Source organism: Nyctibius grandis, chromosome 12, assembly GCF_013368605.1.
Source record: "Nyctibius grandis isolate bNycGra1 chromosome 12, bNycGra1.pri, whole genome shotgun sequence".
NCBI lineage: Eukaryota > Metazoa > Chordata > Aves > Nyctibiiformes > Nyctibiidae > Nyctibius > Nyctibius grandis.
In genome coordinates this window covers 21,943,687-21,965,764 of record NC_090669.1, presented here as the reverse complement: position 1 = coordinate 21,965,764, position 22,078 = coordinate 21,943,687, and the positions used below count along the sequence as shown (strand labels likewise).

The window sequence follows — 22,078 nt, the reverse complement described above, 5'->3', positions numbered from 1 at the left end:
GGGCTGTCCCCGAACCTGGCACATGTAACAGCGGGGCACTCGCCTAACGATAGCCCCCTCCGTGCCTCCCCTGCCCGCAGCCCCGCGGGAGGGGGAAGCTGCTGCTTGTTCTGTTCCTAAACTTCGACTTCAGCTCTTGTGAGAAGTGGGATTGCAACATCAGTGTTTGCTGTACCAGTTGTGGAGCCGACCTCAGATGATTTATGTAACGCCTTCGTGCTTCCTGGGCTGCTGTGCACAGGCTGCCGTGTTTGTCTGAGGGTCATTTCACCAGCGAGTTCCTCGGGCATGTGGAGTTCAACCGTGAGGATGCGGGAGCTGGGAGAGCTCTTTGTGCCTGCAGCGGGATATTTTGTCCCCTCTTTACATGTCCAAACAATAACACAAATCCTCATCCTGATTTGTTGCGGTGGCTCATCCTCCTTATAGCACAGTGTAGCTGTTGCGTTTTTTCCCCAAACAGCAGTTAAAGAAAGAAATATGAGGAAATTGTGATGTTAAAAAGCAGGCAGAGGGGCATCCTGCGGAGAAGGGGATAGTCCTGGTGGGAAGCCACATGCAGGGAGGTGGCAGGAGGGGTGGGTGCTGGGTGCCCCATTACCTCCCCGGGTGCAGAAGCTGAGGATTCACGTGGGAGAAGTGAGGAACACGCTGGAGTTTATTTTGCCTTTGCAGAGTTGCTGCTGTTTTTTTGTGCCTCCAGCCCCTTGACTTCCACCACTGCTCCTCGGGCTCGTGCGAAATCTCAAGGAATGGTTTTGTGTGTGTGTTTGGGGGCAAAATCAGCGCACGTAAGAGAAGCTCAGTTTTGTCCAGATCATGTCCAAACCCTGCCATTGCTGAATGATACCCAGGCTGAAATAAATGTACTCTTAAGAGCAGAGGCACTGGAGCCGTCCTGTGCTCATACTCACTGCTCTGGGTGACCCTGCTTTGGCAGGGGGTTGGACTGGGTGATCTCCAGAAGTGCCTTCCAACCCTTCACCATCCTGTGATTCTGTGATTTCTCAGCATTGCTTGATGTTTTTGGTGGTGTTGCTCCAGTTGTTTGAGTTGCACAATGTCACGGCCTGCTGTGGTGCCGTGGCGGGGCAGGCAGCGGTGGCGATGCCGGTGCCACGCACACCGGGGCCGGCGGAGGCCGGGGACCCGCCGCGGTGCAGGGCACGGAGCAGGAGGAGGCTCCTGTTCTGGAGATGGAGCCCAGCAGCTTCCCGTGCCTCGGAAACGACAGCGGCGTCATCTGCGTCTGCTGTGGTCTGGTGGCATCGCTGGTCAGCTCAGCGTGGCGGGCAGGGTGGGGAGGAGGACTGGGAAATGTGGCCTGAGAGCCCAGATGTGAGAGTCCTTGAGCTGTTTCTGCCTCCTGCTTTGAAAAAAGAAATAAAAGCAACACCACGCTTTTAAGGTCTTGAATAATAAAGTAGGTGTAAGCTGGGAAGAAGCTGGTGGAGGTACTCCACATCCCCAGCCCCTCGCCCTCCCTTCCCACCCCTCCTGGCTGCCCATCGTGCTCTGCCAGCGTTTGGAGGGGCTGTTGGTGACCCCCCAGCCGTGGGCTGGGGCAACGACCGTCCATCCGCTCCCCTCTGACTTGGGATGTCGGGCAGCTCCCTTGCCCCCGCCGTGAGCTCCCTTCCCGACCAGGCAGCAGGTTCTGAGGTTTTAGCAGCTTTCTGAGGTTTTGCGTTGCAGTCCCCACGATTTATTTAGACCCCATGACACATCTGTGTATACACGGGAGGGGTTTGCTTTTTGGGGGTGCGAGGAGAGACAAAACCCCCGGCAGCCTCCGAGCTGATCTCTGTACACCCACCTTCCCCTGGCTTCAGAGGGCTGTCGTAGCCCAGGGGCTCGTAGCCGGCCAGGGAGGTGCTGCTGGTGGGCCGGGGTCAGCAGGAGCTTAAAACTGCTGCTGCTTCGCAGCCTCCTTCGTGCTAATCCCGCGGGTATGTTACGTGACGCTAATTACTGGGTTAGAAAACGATGAATCAGCTGACCCAACCCATGGTCCTCTCCTGGAGCCGGCTCTTGGGTTGCCTCATGCCTGCGAGGGTTTTGAGCGGCATCGCACGGGAACGGGCTCGTTAGTCACAAGTTGGGAGGCTGGCGAGGGAACCCGTGAGAAGCGAATCGCTGGCTCGTTAAAAACGGCATCTGCGTAGGGAACTCTGGTTTGTGTGCGTTCCTGGCGCTGGCACCGCTCTGGTGCGTGCAGCTGGGGGACTCTGCCGGGCTGGGCTGCCTTGGGTCTTTCTTTGGTTGTATAATTTCAGTCCTTTTACTAAAATAGTCAAGAAACTGTTCTCGCCTAGCAACCGGGGAGAGAGTGAATGTCAGCGCTGCTCCGTTTCTAGCCGGGCTCCATAATGCCGGTACAGTGTGGATACCCTGGCAAAGCCCAGCCTTCCCATCGCCTTTAGAAACCCCCCGTGGGCACCAGCCATCTGGGAAGGGCTGTGCGGGAAAAGCGGGTCGTTTTATGACGAGAGCTGCCGTAAATCTCCCCTTTCCCCCTCGCCGCATCACCTCCTTAACATGCAGAGGGAGAGGCTGCAGTGTGCTGGGTCTCTGTGAACCAAAAATCTATCAATGATGGCTTTTTGCTTAATACAAGAGCTTTTATCGGTGCTGTCTGCAGAGTGTCCTGCCCCCAGCCCCGGGGAGGGGGGGGCTGTGCGCAGCCATCCTCCCCATCCTCCCTTCTCCGGCTCTTTCTGTTTCGTGGGAAATGAAAGGTCTGGACCTGAAAATTGGAATTATTCACGTTTAACGTGGAGATTGTTGTTTCTGACCTACGCCCCCGTTCCTCTCGCAGCGGTTTGTTAGCCAGCAGCCACTCGGGTGAGAAGATGCATTTACAGGTTTCTGCACAACCGTGTTGTCTGTCCTGCACGGGGAGAAGGGCAGCGTTTGCATCGCAGGCTGTCGCACGGCGTTAAACCTCTTGAGCCGAATTATGCTTTTGAATACAGGCCCATGGGTCCTCTGTCCCCGGGGAGCTGGGCTGGGTGGTGAGGACTGCGGGCTCAGCTCCACGCACAGTGACCTGACGTGGTTATAAACAGGCTTGTTCCCTCCCGCCGGCACCTCTCCTCTGTGCCTGACTCTCACAGCCGACCTCTCCGCCGCCCTTTCAGCTTGGCTGTGCAGGATGAGTCCCTGGCTCTGGCCCCTCTCCACCCTTCAGGTTAGGAAGCAGCTCACTGCTGTACGGCAGCGGCTCAGGGCAGACCCTGCTACAGCTTTTCCTCTCCTTTTCTTCCTCGGTTCCCTTTTTGGCACCTGCTTTCATTTGGCTGATTAGCCAGACATCATCTCCCATCTCTGCCCCGCCAGGCTCTGCCGAGTCCGTGAACTCCTGGTGCAACACGTGCCTCCTGCCTGCCTGGGCCCCCAGGTGCGGTGTTCCCCTGCTCTGTGGTCTCCGTGCAGCCGTGCCCAGCCCCGTTTGCCCTCGTCACTGTGCTTGTCGCAGCTCACGCTCTCCTGCCTTCGCCCTGCTCCCCTGCTGCCCTCTCTTTATCTGCCTGTGCCCTTGTGCTGCTTCCCATTTCACGCCATGGCTGCGCTTGTCCTGCTGCTGCCGTCCTCCCCGCAGCGCTGCTGCCTCGAAGCCTTCCCCTCGACATGCTTGTCCTTAACCCCCGGGGTGCCCGCGGAGCCTTGGGATGGGGCTGGATCGTGCTGCTGTGAACCTTTCGACTCGTTGTCAGTCTTCGGCACATGCTGGCCCACGTCTGCAGGTGCCCTGTGAGCACGGGTACGCGTTGGCACAGAATCAATGAGGTTGGAAGAGCCCTCTGGGATCATCGAGTCCAACCGTTGCCCTGACACCACCCTGTCAACTAGACCAGGGCACTAAGTGCCATGGCCAGGCTTTTCTTAAACCCCTCCAGAGATGGGGACTCCACCACCTCCCTGGGCAGCCCCTTCCAATGGCTAATGACCCTTGCTGAGAAGAAATGCTTCCTCATGTCCAACCTGACCCTCCCCTGGCCAAGCTTGAGGCTGTGTCCTCTTGTCCTGTCGCTGGTTGCCTGGGAGAAGAGGCCGACTCCCACTGCGCTACAACCTCCCTTCAGGTAGTTGTAGACTGCACTAAGGTCACCTCTGAGCCTCCTCTTCTCCAGGCTAAACACCCCCAGCTCCCTCAGCCGTTCCTCGCAGGTCAGACCCTCCAGACCCTTCCCCAGCTTGGTCGCCCTCCTCTGCACTCGCTCCAACACCTCAACATCTTTCTTGAAGTGCGGGGCACTCTCCAGCTCCGCGCTGCCCACGCTCACGTTAAACCTGCTCAGACCCTGTTTGAGCCGACGTGCTCCAGGCCGTTTTATGCCCGACAACTTCTGCAGTAACAATGAGTCACTCTTACACACGCGAGGCAGCGGGTGGGGAAAGCAGAGGCCCGTGCGGTCTCACGGGGGTGCAATGCAGTCTCCATTGCTGTCTGTGCCGTCCTAATTTATTCTTATCGATCTTTTGTTTGTGTGCTTGCTCGGCAAATAAACTGCTGAAAATCCCGACTCATCAGCGAGCCAGCAGTCGGTTTCTCCGTGCAGCGCTGAGATGTTCAGCCTGAGCTGCCTAGTTGGAGATGGTATTTTTCCTCAGGGTACCACCTTCTCTGCGTGTGTTGTCATGTCGGGGCAGTTTAAGCAGATGCTTTTTGCATTACGGGGTGCGACGTGCTCGTGGGGCGCGAGGAGCCGTGTTGTTGGATTGGGTGGTCTCTCCCATCCCCACAACCTGACAGCATCTCACAGCACAGGTTTGAGAACCCTCTGAAAGATTTCCCATCACTGCCCTTTCCTCCTTCCTTCCCTGCCTCTCTTCTCTCCCCATCCCGGCCAGGGTCTGGCCTTGTGCTCCCCGTTGCAGCAGCGCGAGCGTCGCGTGACCTGGAGTCCAGTTTGGGCTCGAGAACCACGTGTGGGCTAATGCTCAACCCCCTTGTCCTGGGAACCTGCCCCTTCCGCGAGCCTCCTGGGCTCGGTTTGGTGGAGGGAAGGAGAAGCAGCTCCCGGCTGTGCTCGGCAGCCGCAGCTCTGCTCACGTCTTGTTTTCCCCTTTAAGCTCGCGCGTGCGGTTCCTGCTGGCGTCAGCGAAGAGCCGAGCAGGAGCCGAGCAGGATCCCCACGTTACACGGCGGCAGCGCCAGGCTGGAGCTTTGCTCTGGAGGGTTGCAGAAGGCTGAAGCGAGCAGCAAACTGACTGCTTTAAAAATAGCTGAAGGGAGGTGTGGCTCATCCCAGGGCGGGCGCGCAGCCCATCGCGGGGCGCTGGGGTCCTCCTTCTCTCTGGGACGGGTGTGCGTGGCCCAACCACCATCTCTGGTGATCAGCAGTGAGATGGCTCCTTGCCTGCACCCCCCTTGTACCTCTGGTGTTTGTGCTTCCGTGCAGGGACTGGTGTGTGTACGGCTTTGCTAAAGGGGTTCTACTGTAAAATAACCTTTATCCCTGTGTGCTGAGGTGTTTACCCACTGTGATTGTTTCTCTTAATTTGCTCCATGTTGCTGCGAGGTGTTACAGAAAAGCATTTAATTAGCGGAGAAGGAGCAGCCCGCAGGAGCCAGGGGCACGCGGTGATCTTGGTGCAGGTGCCCCTTCTAAATCTGCTGAAAAACAGATTCTGAGTAAATCTTCTGTATTGAAATCGAATGCCTTTGCAGCTCCGTCAGCCTGGACGAGCCAGGGCTGGGGAAGCCAGCCCAGAGCCTTCCTGGGGCTTCGTTCACACGAGGCCAAGCAGGATCCTGCTGGGGCTGAGGATGGGCAACGGAGCTGACACGGCACGGCACGGCACACATCAGCTTGGAACAGCTTTTTCTCCATCCTTCCTGGTTGTATTTCAGACCCTCTTCCAGGCTTTGCTTCTGCCCGAGCGTTGTGCCGCGCAGGGAGCCCGGGGCTGGCACCGGGAGCCGTCGGCCGCCGGGCACAGCCCAGCCCTGCCCCGCTCCTTATGCAACCGGCGCAGGAAGCGCAGCCGGCGACCTACTTCCCCCCGAGCGCTGAACGAAGGCGGATTAACCTCTGCGCTGCGGCAGGGCCAGGCGAGCACCTCGCTGCAAAGGGGACAGTGCTGCGTCTCTCGGCTGCCGTCCGCCGGGGAGGCCTCAGGGGAGCGGTGAGCGTGGCCCCGGCACTGGAGGGGGAGAAATCCCTTCACTGCCCGGCAGAAGGAGGCACCGGGGAGCGAAGTGCCGGGGTCACATAGCACGTGAGTGGGACCAGATGAGTCCTTGGTTGCCTCCACCAGCCCTTGCTGCCTCGCCACGGCGAGTGAGAGCGCGGCAGTCGCTTTCCAATTTATTTTTATCTCGTTGATCACGTGCTTCTTAGTGTTAAATGTTCTGTGGAGGAGGAGGTTTCTGCAACTGCAGGATTAATAGGGGTTAGGGGTTTTTTCGGCTGAACTTGGTAATCAATTTTTGCAAATCACAGGCTCATGCTGACAACCTGCAGCAGCCGAGTGACATTAGTGCAAATGTTCCCATCCTAATTGCGGCTCTTTCCTCACGCACGCACGGAGCAGCCCTCTACCACGTGCAACCCTTGTGCATCACTTGTAGGAGGGTGTAGCAAGGGGGGGTCGGTCTCTTCTCCCAGGTAACAAGCGACAGGACGTGAGGAAACGGCCTGAAGCTGCACCAGGGGAGGTTTAGTTTGGAGATCAGGGACAATTTCTTCACCAAAAGGGTTGTCAAGCACTGGCACAGGCTGCCCAGGGCAGCGGTGGAGTCCCCATCCCTGGGGGAATTTAAAAGCCGTGTAGATGTGGTGCTGAGGGACATGGGTTAGTGGTGGCCTTGGCAGTGCTGGGTTATGGTTGGACTCGATGATCTTAAAGGTCCGGAACCGGACGAGGAGCAGGGCAAGCTGTGTACACGGATCAGGCGTCCCTGTGCCTGGTGGGACGCGCTGCTCAGCAGCGGGGCTCCTGGAACTGCCCGGGCTAAATTGTTTTCTTACCGTAAGCACGTTGAGTTTAATTTTATTTTAAGCCATTAAAAAAAAATATCCACTTTCCTGTGATCTGATTTCATCTTCTAGCTCTGTTACAGCTGCCAGAGTGACCGAAATGGGGCTTCAGAGAATTAGACTGGGATTCTCCATCAGTGCACAGACGGGTTTCCAGGGCTTGTGTTTGGAGAGGGGAGGCCCGTGCTGCCTCGTTGGAGAGGTTCCCTGGTACGGAGTTGTTATTTCGTAACTGTAGAGGATCCCAGGTGTAGGGGGTCGATGGAAATCATCTGCTCTGGGTGAGACCTTCGCAGCGGGAGAGCGGCAGAGGATGGCACCTCGGTGCCTGGTGCAGGTTTTGGGAGCTGCCCGCTCATCGGCCGAGGGGGTGCGGCAGATGCGAGCGGCACGAGTGGAGCTGGAGCGGCGGAGACGTCCCCACGCGCTGCTGCCCTCGTCTGCCAGAGACTTTTACTCCGCTGGCAGTTTGGTGAATGAACGAGGAAACCTGTGCTTGGGCACAAAGTGTAAGCCCGTCCGTGGGCGGTTTCTCCTGACCTGCTGGACCTGGTGTGGGGGCAGAGCAGGCTCCGACCCGCTGGCAGCTGCACGCCGGGGACCCACGTGGAACCTGACACGATGACAAACGCGGCTGGATGAGCAGAGCTGGGTTAGAGGCCGCAGGATTTGCCTTTCCCCGCGCTGCCAGAGCCTGCCCTGGCACAGGGGTGGTGGCAGGGAAGAGGCTGCCTGCAGCCAGGCCGTTAGTCGGTTAAACTTGCCTCTGTGTGATCCACTGCAAACCCCCTTGGACCTCTGCATCTCCCCACACGCTTCTGACTCCCAGTTCCGGGGCGCTGGAGCTGGGGACTGGGCAGACACTGGGTGGTTACTTGGTAGGGTTTCCCCTCCCTGTTGAAGCCCTGTTTCTTGGAGCGTTATCAGGCATGTACCTGTTTGCAAACCTCCTTGTATCATCCCTCTAACGCTTGCTGGGATTCTCGGAATATCTTCAGTGAAATAATAAGCATGTTTAGAGTCAATTATTTGTGATAAATAACCCCCTTGATTCCTCTGTGTCTTCGGTGACTTGTACAGCTGTGGCTGTGGGAGCCCTGCAGTCAGCCCGGTATAAACAACCTGTATCGGCGCTTAGAAATCGCTGTGAGCAAAGCTGGGCTTCCCACTCACACGCCCTGGATCTTCCTTGTGCTGCTTTGGGGATTCAGGACCGTTGCCAGGTGGGAGGGATGCAGCGTGGCCGCTGGCAGGGTATCGCCGTGCTTTTCTGCAGGTAGAAACTCTCTCTCTCTTGGCTGGCTCCATGGAAGGAAACTTAATTTTTGTTTCCTGAACCGGCACCTTGAAACTTTGTTCATCGAACGCGTCCTTGCAGCGGGAAGGGATTGTCCCTCTGTGCTCGGCACTGGTGAGGCCGCACCTTGAATCCTGTGTCCAGTTCTGGGCCCTGCACTTCAAGAGAGATGTTGAGGTGTTGGAGCGAGTGCAGAGGAGGGCGACCAAGCTGGGGAAGGGTCTGGAGGGTCTGACCTACGAGGAACGGCTGAGGGAGCTGGGGGTGTTTAGCCTGGAGAAGAGGAGGCTCAGAGGTGACCTTAGTGCAGTCTACAACTACCTGAAGGGAGGTTGTAGTGGGGTGGGAGTCGACCTCTTCTCCCAGGCAACCAGCGCTAGGACAAGAGGACACAGCCTCAAGCTTGGCCAGGGGAGGGTCAGGTTGGACATTAGGAAGCATTTCTTCTCAGCAAGGGTCATTAGCCATTGGAAGGGGCTGCCCAGGGAGGTGGTGGAGTCCCCATCTCTGGAGGGGTTTAAGACAAGCCTGGCCATGGCACTTAGTGCCCTGGTCTAGTTGCCATGGTGGTGTCAGGGCAATGGTTGGACTCGATGATCCCAGAGGGCTCTTCCAACCTGATTGATTCTATGATTCTGTGGGGTGCGAGCTGGGCTGAGCTGGGCAGCGCCGAGGGAGTTGTACAAGGCTCAGCGGGGTCCAGCTCTCCCCAGCTCTCCCCAGGCTGTGGTCTGGGGTGCTGGGAGCAAGGCTGGGGTGCAGGGAGAGGCCGGCGTTCGTCTCTTCCTCGTGCACATGCCATGCCAGCAGCAAGTACCAGCTTTGGAGGCGGCTGCGCTCAGTCCCTCAGCAGGAGCTGCTGGATGATTTAAGACACCGAGGGTGAGGTTTGAGGGATGACAAGCCGGGCACAGGGGTTTCTTCCTCCCCTCCCATTTGTTTGGGGGTTTTTTAGAGGGGTGCAGGGATGGCTGTGGCTAAGCACGCGTTGCCCCGTTGGCAGGCGGGGGCTCACGCCAGGCTGAAGGCAGCCCCTCGGGGAGGAGGCGGCTTGCCTGCTGCCCCCCCCCGGCACTGCCCCCAGCACCATCCTGGCGCTGATGGTTGAGCTGCAGAGCCCTTGGTTTGATGGTGACGAGGGGGTGAGATGGCACCGTCTCCGAGCTGTCAGCCTGTATCTTGTTAGCACTCTTTGTTGATGCTTTTAGATGCCTCCGGTTCAGTCCGTGCTGGGGGGGGGTAAGGCTGCGTATGCTCCTCGAAGCACCGTGGCATGAGATGGAGGCTCCTAGAAGCAAGATGGCAGGTACAGTGCTGGCACGGCCCCTCCAAGGACCCGCTCCCTCCCTCCTGCGCTGCTCTTTGATGGTGGGGGACAAACTGGTGGAAGCCTGTGCCAGGAGGAGCTGGTGGGCCGCAGGAGCGGTGCGTGTCCCGGCTGCCCTGGGTCCCAGTGCTCCCACCGCAGGGCTGCATCCCTCACCTCCCCAAAAAGTGAGGTATGGAAACGGAACTGGAGAGGTGTTAGCGCTTTGCACACAAACAGACGTGGTTTTCAGTTACAGCAGCGCTCACGGCTTGTGTTTTTGTGTCTCCTTGCACCACAGAGAAGCAGGGTCCAGAGCGGAAGAGGATTAAGAAGGAGCCCGCCACCAGAAAGCCTGGCTTGCTCTTCGGCATGGGCCTTTCGGGGATCCGGGCAGGCTACCCGCTCTCCGAGCGCCAGCAAGTCGCTCTCCTCATGCAGATGACAGCAGAAGAGTCTGCAAACAGCCCAGGTGGGTGGTTTTGCTCGGAGGTGGGAGCTTGCAGCGAGAGGCTCGCCAATACCTGGGCTCCTCAGTGCCTGGCCGAGGTGACAGCTCGGGCAGCTCCTTGCCAGCAGCAGAGATGAGCTGCCACCCCCGGCGTGGTGCAGGGGGGCTGAGACGCTGCCCCATGGGGTCTTCCCCCTTCTCAGCACCGCGGGTGGGGCGCCAGGTTTTGGGGTCACCTTCTCCAGCCTCGTAGAGAAGCAGCGCGGTGCTGGAGCGGGGCGGCCGCTCCCACCGGGCTCTGCCGTGGCTGCAGGCACGGGCTGCCCCTTCCTTCTCCCAGTATAAGGCGGTGGGAGATGTCCCACGGGCCAGACCTAGGCCACCGCTGAGCCTGTCCTGGCCGCTTAAACTAGAGCTGTGGTTCCACGGGAGCGTCCTGCACATCAGAGCTTCATGTTTTCCGCTGGCGGCTTGGGCTAACTCAGTGAAGGAGCGCTGGGAATAAAGCTAAAGTATCATCTCTGGGGGTTTTTTTGGTGTTTCTTCTCATGGAGAGGGATAAGACATGTAACCAGTGCAACTGTAACTTGAGATGCGGAGCAGCTGGGATGTGTTTACCACGGATTTTGTGTTTTAGTCATTTTTATCTGTTGCATACATGACCCCCCCTGGGGTTTTTAGAGACACTGCGCTATCTGTGTGCGCACATCTGCGTCCTGCATGCAAACGTGGCAGCTTTTAGCCACGTATTTTGTTGTTCTTAACACCAATCTAGCTGCTTATGTTGCTGTTACTTGAGGGAAACAAAGAGGCAAAAGGCTGTGTAGTCCTCAGAGCATTCAGACGTTCTCCCAGGAGATGTGCAGCCTCCTCCCAAGGCTGTCGGACCTCACATGTGCTTGGTAAAAGGCCACTTCCCTCAGGAGATGAGCTTTTAGGGTGAGGAGCTGCATTGTCTGCTCCTAAATCATGGCCTGGCCTCCAGGCTTTGTCGGGACCGCTGTCCTCTCCAGTGGGCTTCGGCAGCCTGCAGTCAGTATCTGTGTTACACACACAGGCTTTCCTCTGTCTTCACATCCACTTCAGAGGCTCAGTCGCCTCTTGTGGGGGAGAGGCGAGATGAAACGTGTTCCGAGAGCTCCCTCTAAGGGCTTAGGGCTTCCTTGGAACCGCCGTTCTTGACTCTGTTTCTCTCCTCCGTGCAGTTGACACAACACCAAAGCATCCCTCTCAGTCTACAGTTTGTCAGAAGGGAACTCCTAACTCTGCCTCCAAAACCAAAGATAAAGTAAATAAGAGAAACGAGCGAGGAGAGACTCGGCTGCATCGAGCTGCCATCCGAGGAGATGCCCGGCGCATCAAGGAGCTCATCATCGAGGGTGCGGATGTCAATGTGAAGGACTTTGCAGGTAACCAGCCCGTGGAGCCCAACCTTTTCCCACCCAATTGCATGTTCCACCTCCAAGAATGGCTTGCAGCAACCTGGTCTGGTGGAAGGTGTCCCTGCCCGTGGCAGGGGGGTTGGAACTAGATGATCTTTAAGGTCCCTTCCAACCCAAACCCTTCTATGGTTCTAAGATTCTTCCATATGGGTGCAGTCTTGGAAGTCCGGAGGGGGATTTGCAAAGGCAGGTGGGCTGGTTTAGCTCTTTTTTTACTTAAAATGTAAGAAATTATGTGCACAAAAATACTGAAAAGAGTGGGTTTGTAAGGTCATTGCTCCAGAGTTGAATGGCCTGGGACAGGAACAGCCCCGAGTGCTGCGGCGAGAAGGTGGCCATGAGATGATGAACAGTGCCATTTGTGCACACCCGTACCAGCGCCGGGGCTGAGTTAGCACAGAATCCCAGAATCAATGAGGTTGGAAGAGCCCTCTGGGCTCATCGAGTCGAACCATTGCCCTGACACCACCATGGCAACTAGACCAGGGCACTAAGTGCCATGGCCAGTCTTGTCTTAAACCCCTCCAGAGATGGTGACTCCACCACCTCCCTGGGCAGCCCCTTCCAATGGCTAATGACCCCTGCTGAGAAGAAATGCTTCCTAATGTCCAACCTGACCCTCCCCTGGTCAAGCTTGAGGCTGTGTCCTCTTGTCCTAGCGCTGGTTGCCTGGGAGAAGAGGCCGACTCCACTCTGCGAAGTGTCAGACCCGGCACTTGTTCTTGTTGAACCTCATGCCGTTGGTCTCGGCCCATGTATCCAACCTGTCCAGATCCCTCTGTAGGGCCTTCCTACCCTCCAGCAGATCGACACTCCCACCCAGATTGGTGTCACCTGCACATTTACTGCGGGTGCACTCAATCCCTGCGTCTAGATCATCCATAGCACGAGGCAGCCTTCCTTCCAGCACGTCCGAGAGCTTGACTTTGCTCTTTGCTGTTCTCTTCGCACGATTTTGGGGCTATAAATAGGTCTGCCTGTTCCTCCGCCTGTGTGATTAATATCAGCGCTAGACTGAAGTATCAGTTGTGATTAATTCTGCTCACAGGTGCCCCTTTCTAATGCTCCAAGCGAAGGTAACGCAGTGAGCTCCCACGGCGCTATCAGCAAAATACCAAAGGAGCCACGCACATGTGCTGGGAAACTTCAAAACAGCTTCTGCTTAAAAATAGTCTGTTTGAACATGATAAAATATTTCATTCTGTGTTTGAATTGGTTTGAGAATTAGAGCCACTGTTACTGTGGAGGCCCGCTGTTTGGTTTCTCCCCGAGCCGGGGGCCTGTTCTGCGGCGGCACGGCTGCTTGCTTTGGAGGGCCCACAGAAAATATTTGTGAGGTCTGCGTGGGGGGTGTTTGAGAGCGATGTCTGCGGTTCAGAGCTCCGTCCTGATCTGGGCAGCAGTGTGGAGGAGTTGGAAGGGGAAAGGCTTTGAGACCTGCCTTCCACATTAATTCCTACACAAAACTTTGCCTTTCCGTTTCCCAGGGCTGGGTCCCTTCTGGCAGATGATCTGTTTGTAGCACATTGTGTGACCATGGTCTTAGTGCCCTGGTCTAGTTGACAGGGTGGTGTCAGGGCAATGGTTGGACTCGATGATCCCAGAGGGCTCTTCCAACCTGGTTGATTCTGGGATTCTGTGACCAGAAGGAGAAGTGGGGTTCATTCACCCATCGCCTGGTTGGAGTAGCAAGGCAGAGCTGCAGGTTTCTTCCTGCTGTGCCATGGGGAGCTGGGCCAACGAGAGCGTTGTCTTGGCCATCAGACCCCTCGGCCCACCAGCATCTGCAGCGTCTGTGCACGGAGGTTACTCCTCACCGTCTCTGACTCTCTCCATGAAGGTGATGTCCATGTTCTGAGTGTCCCTTTGCTTGCAGGCTGGACGGCGTTGCACGAGGCGTGCAACCGGGGCTACTACGATGTCGCAAAGCAGTTGCTCGCCGCGGGTGCCGAAGTCAACACGAAGGGGTTGGATGACGACACCCCGCTGCACGACGCGGCCAATAACGGGCACTTCAAGGTCGGGTTTGGCTGGATTTCATAGCTGGGTCTTTAATGACTTTTTTCCCTTGTTCTTCAAGCAGCCAACTGTGCAAATACGGAGATTCTGGGGGTTTTATTATCATTTGCTGCTGGTAGCCATGTAGTGGGCAAGAATTTCCCTGCTGTTGAGCTGAATTTCCCAGTGCTGTTGAGCGTTTTACTGGGTGTTCCCCTCTGCGGGAGACAGTTCATTCTTCTTGGTGGTTAGGGCAGGGAGCATGGCTTTGTGCCTTGTTCTTCTCCCTTCTTTCTTGCCCGAGTTGGTTCATGTTGCTGTTTTTTGACTCCTTTCTTACTGACGACTTTTATAGTACCCTAAGGCCTGTCCTGAGGACAGACTGCTTGAGGACATCCCCCTTTTAGTTATGTGTGAAAGTGGTACAAAAAGCCTGGAATCAAAACACGAGCGTTTTCAAGTCTCCATTTCTGTTTTCAGGTGGTGAAATTGTTGTTACATTATGGAGGGAATCCTCATCAAAGCAACAGGAAAGGCGAGACACCTTTAAAAGTCGCTAATTCTCCCACCATGGTGAACCTGCTCTTGGGAAAGACCACGTACCCCTCCAGCGAAGAGAGCTCGACAGGTGAGATTGGCCTTTATGTGAACATGGGAGTGATGTGTGTGGCCTGCAGCTGTCTGTTAAGATGGTGTTAAGAGGACAGTGAAGTTAGACTGTTGTCAGAATATTTACACACTGCTGCTACGCTCAGGAGCCCGTCTGTAGGTGTAACCCAAATTCAGACAACGTAACTGCCCTCCTTCAGCTCCGGGAGCTCTGGCTGTTTGCCCTGGAAGCCTACGCTGAGATCACTCGCCTGGTGCAGTCGGGGTGTAGGGTGGGGAGCCAGCTGCAGGTAGATGGACGTCTTACCTTTGAAATGTGGGCGATGCTCCAGCTTGTGCGTGGAGGTTCGCGTGCACGCCGTGTATTTCCATACCCCCCCGGTCCGAGGGCGCGACGCTCGGCTGTACCAGTCATAACCCTGTTAAAATGTTCTTTTCTTGGTAGACCCAGAATGTTGTTTTGAGGAGCACCCCGTGCAGGTTTGGGACAGGATAGCTGTCCCATTCTAAAACATCTCCCAACCTGGCGTTTTGAGCTTTCAGCTGCAAACTTAGCGAAGTGGGGGTGAGCTAAAGGGCGGCAGGGCTGCTTGTGGGCGTCATGTCTGCAGCAGACCGATGATGTTCCCTCCCCAAAGCCTCTCACAGCCCTTAACACGTTGTTCTTCTCCCTCTGCAGAGACCTCGGAAGAGGAAGACGCCCCGTCCTTCGCTCCCTCCAGCTCTGTTGATGGCAATAACACAGACTCAGAGTTTGAGAAGGGTTTGAAGCACAAGCCCAAGGCCCAGGAGCCCCCCAAAACCATCACCCCGGTGAAGGATGAGTATGAATTTGATGAGGACGATGAGCAGGACCGGGTCCCGCCAGTCGATGACAAACATTTGCTGAAAAAGGATTACAGAAAAGAGACTAAAGCAAACAGTTTCATTTCCATACCCAAAATGGAAGTGAAAACTTATACTAAAAATAACACAATTACACCAAAGAAAGCTGCCCACCGCATCCTGTCGGACAGCTCGGACGAGGAGACCAGCGTTGCTGTGGGGACGGGGGAGAAGCTGCGACTTTCGACCCACTCGATATTGCCCAGCAGCAAGATTCGGGAGCCCGCCAGCACGAAGGCGCAGAAGGAGAAAAGCAAAGTAAAAAAGAAGCGGAAGAAGGAGACGAAAAGCAAAGAGGTTCGGTTTGGCAAAAAAAATGACAAATTTTGTTCCTCTGAATCAGAGAGTGAAAACGTGGAGAGTGAGGAGGATGATAGAGACTCTCTGCAGAGCTCTAGCTGTGTAAAGGACTCCAGGCTAGTGCTAAAGGAATCCTCCTTGTTTAACTCTCTGTCTGCCTCATCGACCTCTTCTCATGGGAGTTTGGCGTCCCAGAAACATAATCCCAATCTTACAGAGCAGCACTCCAAGCACTGGAGGACGGACAATTGGAAAACCATATCTTCTCCAGCTTGGTCAGATGTCAGTTCCTTATCGGACTCCACCAGGACGAGACTGACGAGCGAGTCAGACTACTCGTCCGAGGACTCGAGCTTAGAGTCGCTAAAGCCAGTCAGGAAGAAACCAGAGCACAAAAAGAAAAACCCCCCACACAACACTGTTTCTGAGAAAAAGAATTCATTCCATAGCAATGTGGATGGAGCAATCCCAAAGCTGGACAAGGAGGGGAAGGTGGTTAAAAAGCATAAAACAAAACACAAACATAAAAACAAGGAGAAGGGGCAGTGTCCCATCAGCCAAGACATTAAAATAATCAAAACGTTTTCTTTTGAGTTTGAGGACTCTAAACAAAAGCCTGAGAAAGGCTTGATAGTAGAGACAGAAAATCCAGTCGAAAACAAATTGAAAGTGTTAAAGCATGAGCGAGAACACGGTAAGAAGGAGGAAAAGCTCCCCAAAGGTAAAGCGGAGGAGAAGGAATGGTTGTTTAAAGATGAGACTGGAAAATCCTCAAAAGAGGAGAAATCGTTAAGAAAAGTCAAAGATGGTAGTAAAGACATGAGTAAATCCTTCAGAGAAGGATTGAGTAAATCAGAAAAAGAGAAACCTGTAAAGGAGAAGTCTCCCAAAGAGGAGAAGCCGAGAATACACAAGGAGGAGCGAAAGAAGAAGTCAAAGGACAAGCAGTCAAAATCTGAAAAGAAGAATGAGCTGAAGGAGGAGAAGGTTTCTAAACTAGAGAAAGAAAAATCCTTCAAGGAGGAGAAAGAAAAATGCAAAAAAGAAAAACTTTACAGGGATGAGTCTGGGTTTGATGAGTTCAATAACAAAACCCAATTTCCCGAAAGCGAGGACACCAAGTTCAGCCTCTCGGATGACCAGCAGGAGAGGTGGTTTTCAGACTTGTCTTCTGATTCATCCTTCGATTTCAAGGGTGAAGATAGCTGGGATTCTCCAGTAACAGACTTCAGGGAGATTAAAAATGACAGCGTGGCAAAACTAATCATAGAACCCGTGAAAGAGGAAATTAAAGACAAGAAAAAGGACAACAAAACAAAAGAGAAGAAAGAATACAATGAGAAACGTAACGAAAAGGACACCTTCTCAAAGAAGAAAGAGAGGGACTACGTGGACAAAAGCTCCGAGAAGAAAAAGGACCAAACGGACAGGCACAAAGTTACTCCTAGTTATTTGCCTGAAAAGGATAAGAAAAGGAAGGATTCTGCGGAGAGTGTCAAGGAGAGGAAAGAAAAAGATACAGGTGAAACCAACAAAGATAGAAAAGATTCCTCTGATGGCTCTAAAGACCGGAAAGAGAGCAAGACGAAGCAGGAGGAGCCCTATCGAGATGACTTCAAAGAATACGGCTGCGAAACATTCTTCAAGGATAAGTCTGACCCCGAATTCAGCGGTAAAACTCTGGAGAGTTGGGAGAGGCACCATTCTGGGAAGGAAAAGGAGAAGAAAGATGCTGCCGACAAGGAAAAAAAAGAAAAGGTGAAGCCAGAAAAATACAAGGAAAAATCCAAAGAAGGCGACAAGGAGAAGAATGAAAAAGTTGCTCCTGAGAAAATCCTGAAGGAGAAAGAATTAGACAAGAGTTTCAAAGAGAAGAAAGAAACTAAGGAGAAATACAAAGACCTGCACAGCAAAGACAAAGAGAGGAAGAGTTCTTTCGACCAGGTTAAAGAGAAGAAAGAGAAAAGCTTCTCCACAGATCGAGAGGACTTCTCCGAGAAAAAGGATGAGAAGAAGGGCAAGGAGAAGAGCTGGTACAGCATTGCAGACATCTTCACAGATGAGAGCGAGGACGAGAGGGATGATTACAGCTTGACTGGGTTCAAAGTTGGCGACTCTGCGGGGAGCGAAATGCATCGGCTGGACAGTCTGCAGGAGAAGGACGACGGCGCAGCCACCGAGAAGGAGCTGTACCCCGACAAGCACCGCAAGTACTCCTCCGACCGGCAACACTCGGGAGAGAAGCAGAAAGATAAGGACTCCAAGGAGAAGAAAAAGGACAAAGGAACATCGGAAGGGGGAAAAGAGAAGAAGGAGAAGAGCTCCTTTGAAAAACACAAAGAGAAGAAAGATAAAGACTCTACCGAGAAGTACAAGGACAGGAAGGACAGAACATCCATAGATTCCACTCAAGAGAAGAAAAATAAGCAAAAGCTCCCGGAAAAGGTTGACAAGAAACATGCCGGTGACGACAAGGTGAAGAGCAAGCATAAGGAGAAGCTGGAAAAAGAGCATTCCAAAGAGAAGAAGTCTTCGAAAGGAGGGGAGTCGGAGAAGAGCCTGCTGGAGAAGTTGGAGGAGGAGGCTCTGAATGACTATAGAGATGACTCCAATGACAAAATCAGCGAGATCTCTTCTGACAGCTTCACAGATAGAGGACAAGATCCAGGACTGACCAGCCTCTTTGAGTCTTCTAACCTCTCTGTTACTGATGCCGCTGAAGAAAAGTTCAAGGACTCTCTCCCTTTACCCTGCTTGCAGGACAAACTCAAGGAGAAGGAGAGACACAGACATTCCTCATCTTCGTCAAAGAAGAGTCACGAGAAAGAAAAAGCAAAGAAGGAGAAGTCAGAGAAAAAGGAGAAAACAGACGAATTCAAAGACTCCAGCAGCAGAAAGGATTCCAGTCATTACGAAAAAGATTTCTCTGTGGATGGGGAGGCTTTTAGCACTTCCTACAACATGAAGGCAGAGCCTGATGAGGAACCAGAGAAAAGCATTGATTACTTATTTTCTGAAAAGAAAGATAAAAATGATTCTGAAAGAGAGCTGTCAAAGAAGGCGGAAAAAGAAAAGACTTACGGTTCCAGCACCATCAGCACAGTTAAAGAGAAAAAGAAGCGAGATAAACACAAGGAAAAATGGAAGGAGGAAAAGGAAAAGCATCGAGACAAACACGCAGATGGTTTCTTTAAACATCACAAAGACGAGCCAAAGTCAACGCTTAAAGACAAGGACAGTCCTCAAGTTACCGCCTTTAAAGATAAATCAAAGGAGGACAACCTCAAATTCGGCGAAACCAAACTGAAGGAGAAGCTCAAGGAGAACCAAGAGAAAGACAAATCAGAGTCAATAAAAATAAGCAATGGGAACGAAAAAATAACCCTTTCCAAAGACAGCGGCAAGAAAGATGCCAGGCCAAGGGAGAAACTTCTGGGAGACGGTGATTTGATGATGACCAGCTTTGAGAGGATGCTGAGCCAGAAGGACCTGGAGATCGAGGAGCGCCACAAAAGGCACAAAGAGAGAATGAAGCAAATGGAGAAGATGAGGCACAGGTCCGGAGACCCCAAATTAAAGGACAAACTTAAAAGCTCAGAGGAGGTGCGCAAGAGGAGTCTGGATCTGGCAACGAAGAAGCCGTTAACGCTGGAGACTCAGCTCAAGGACAAGAAACTTAAAGAGTTGGGTCCGCTGACCCCGATACTGTCACCGGAAAACAAGGCCCAGCCTGCTGTTGGGGCGGACTCCAAGGACTGGATAACGGGTCCTCAGCTGAAGGAGATCCTCCCGGCATCTCCCAGGCCGGATCAGAACCGGCCGACGGGAGTCCCGACCCCGGCATCCGTCGTCTCTTGTCCGAGCTACGAGGAGGTGATGCAGACGCCCAGGACTCCTTCGTGCAGCAACGAAGACTACACGGACCTGATGTTCGAATGCGCGGACTCGCAGCACTCGCTGCCCATATCCACCATGTCCATGAACGCCTGTTCTCCATCCTTCTTCGACAGATACACCAATGTTCCCAGCGGGCTCCCCGAGAACCCAAGTCAGACCCCGACTCGCACCATACCCTCCACGAACCTTTATCGTTCCATCTCGGTTGATATCAGGAGGGCACCCGAAGAAGAATTCAGTGTCGGAGATAAATTTTTCAGACAGCAAAGCGTCCCGGCGACGTCGAATTATGACTCTCCAGTGCAGCATTTGATGGAGGAGAAGGTTCCCCTTCCTTCTGTCCCTGCTGAGAAGTTCCAGTGCTTGTCCCCTGGGTATTACTCACCAGATTATGGGGTTTCATCACCCAAAGTGGAAGCTTTGCACTGCGCGCCGGGAGCTGTCAGCGGAGTCGCCCAGTCGCCTGAAAGAGTCTTTTCTGGTTTACAAGCAAAATCCTCCCCTTCGCACCGAGATGAGTTGCTGGCTCCCTCGGTGGAAAGCGCTCTTCCCCCCGACCTCGGCCTGCCCTTGGATACCACGGAAGAGCAGCAAGCGACTGCCTCCATCATGCCACCAGAAACTACCTACTTACCACCGATCGAAGAAAACCATTTCAGTTCGGGTATGCCAGAACAAAACAACATGGACTGGGATCACCCTCCTGCCAGGAACCCCGAGGCCGCCATTCCTCCCAGCCTCATGGCCAACGCGGCAGAGCACTCTGTCGCCTGGGCCATGGGCTCAGAGCTCCTGATGAAATCTCCCCAGCGCTTTTCCGAGTCCCCTAAACCTCCGCTCTGCTCCCTAGAGCCGATTCACCCCACGCCCGTAGCCTTCATTCCCACAGATCCTTCCTACCCCGTTTCTCCCATCTCTTACCCTCTGTCAGGGACTGAACCGGGGCTTGATGAAGTCAAGGAGGATGCTGAGGAAGCCGTTCCAGGAGAAATAGCGAGTGCTGAAGAGCAAGCTCCGTACATGTCCCCTACGAGGTTAGACACGTTCTTCAATAACTGCAAGCCTCTTCCAGAGGAAGCACCTGAGATACCTCCCGAGCCCCCGTGCATGCCAGCAGAACCTCAGGCAGAAGTTGTTAGCGCGCCAGAAAGCAACTACTTGGAAAACAACACCACGGCACCTGCAAACACGGAGGAGGCAGTAACGTGGCCTGATCCCTTCACCAACACCGAAGACGACTTGGACCTCGGCCCCTTCTCGCTGCCCGAGCTGCCGCTCCAGCCTAAGGATGTCATGGAGACGGAGATGACGGAGGCAGCGGCGGTGGAAGAAAGCCCGGCAGCAGCTTCAGAAACAGGCGCTGGGGTGGTTAAAGCGAGCGCGTCCGTCGTAGAGGCGGAGGAGCCACCAGCCAGCCAGGCGACCGCCGTCCTGCCCGCGGAGCCGGAGCCGCAAGCAGAGGAGCAGAAACCAGAGGCGGCTGCGCAAGAAGCCACCTCAGATGCGCTGAACGTAGCGGAGGAAAAAGGAGCGGAGGACTCGGAAGCACCGGCTTTGCAGCAGCCCCCGTCCGAGCCTGACCAGGCGGAGAGCAGAGAGGTGGAGGCCGCACACGAGGACCTGGCGTCTTCTGGTGGGGTGGCAGAGGGCGGCTCCCAGAGCTGTCCCCCGCCCGTGGCCACCGCCGAGGGCAGCGTCTCGCAGGAGGGAGCAGCGGCACGCGGCGGGAGCCAGGTCCCTTCCTCCCAGGCGGATGCACCTCCGGGCAACGCTCAAGCAGAAATCGTTGAACCAGTACAAAAACCAGTAGCAGAAGCTCCCAAACCACCCAAAATAGAGGAGATTCCTCAGCGGATTACGAGGAACCGGGCTCAGATGCTGGCCAACCAAAACAAGCAGAACGCTGCCTCTTCCGAGAAGGAATTTCCTCCCGTTTCTGCGCCCGCCACCCGTGCCAAAGGCCGCATCACGGAGGAGGACGATTCCCAGGCTCAGCACCCGCGCAAGCGCCGCTTCCAGCGCTCCAACCAGCAGCTGCAGCAGCAGATCAACACGTCCACCCAGCAGACGAGGGAGATGATCCAGCAAACCCTGGCAGCTATCGTAGATGCGATAAAACTGGACGACATCGAACCTTACCACAGCGACAGGTCCAACCCCTACTTCGAGTACCTCCAGATCAGGAAAAAGATCGAAGAGAAGCGGAAAATCCTCTGCTATATCACTCCCCAGGCTCCGCAGTGCTACGCGGAGTACGTCACCTACACGGGCTCCTACCTGTTGGATGGGAAGCCCCTGAGCAAGCTCCATATCCCAGTGGTGAGTCTCCTTCTCTCTTTAAACCTCAGCAGCGGGGACTGTCCCCTCCCTCGCTGCTACAGGCACAGCCAGGTTGTCCCCTATGCGCCGTGAGCGCCCTTGCGATGCTGCTGGTGCCCCAGCCGTGGCTTTAGCCTACTTCTAGAACATGAGCTAAGCCTTGGCGAGTGGATGGCTGCGTGGTAAGCGCGTCCTCTGCGGTGCTGTATTTTTGCAGAGCAGACCTTGGGCTGTGCTTAGGAACCGGAGATTTGTTCAGGCTTTAGAGCAAGTTTATGAATCCACTGGATTTGAGGCTAGAAGGTGAAACTGCTTTTACAAGCAGCGTAGTAATTGAATCCTGTGTCCAGTTCTGGGCCCCGCACTTCAAGAAAGATGTTGAGGTGTTGGAGTGAGTGCAGAGGAGGGCGACCAAGCTGGGGAAGGGTCTGGAGGGTCTGACCTGCGAGGAACGGCTGAGGGAGCTGGGGGTGTTTAGCCTGGAGAAGAGGAGGCTCAGAGGTGACCTTAGTGCAGTCTACAACTACCTGAAGGGAGGTTGTAGCGCAGTGGGAGTCGGCCTCTTCTCCCAGGCAACCAGCGCTAGGA

General features: G+C 54.7%; 1 protein-coding gene across 1 annotated transcript in view; it reads left to right on the top strand.

Annotated features, from left to right (window-relative positions):
• Positions 1-22,078, top strand: part of ANKRD11 (ankyrin repeat domain containing 11) — a 149,557-nt gene that overhangs the window by 123,300 nt on the left and 4,179 nt on the right. Inside the window, exons 5-9 of the mRNA XM_068411056.1 lie at positions 9,891-10,061; positions 11,246-11,449; positions 13,359-13,501; positions 13,961-14,108; positions 14,769-21,490. Coding sequence (XP_068267157.1) covers positions 9,891-10,061; positions 11,246-11,449; positions 13,359-13,501; positions 13,961-14,108; positions 14,769-21,490 — 7,388 coding nt within the window. The remainder of the gene's footprint in view (positions 1-9,890; positions 10,062-11,245; positions 11,450-13,358; positions 13,502-13,960; positions 14,109-14,768; positions 21,491-22,078) is intronic.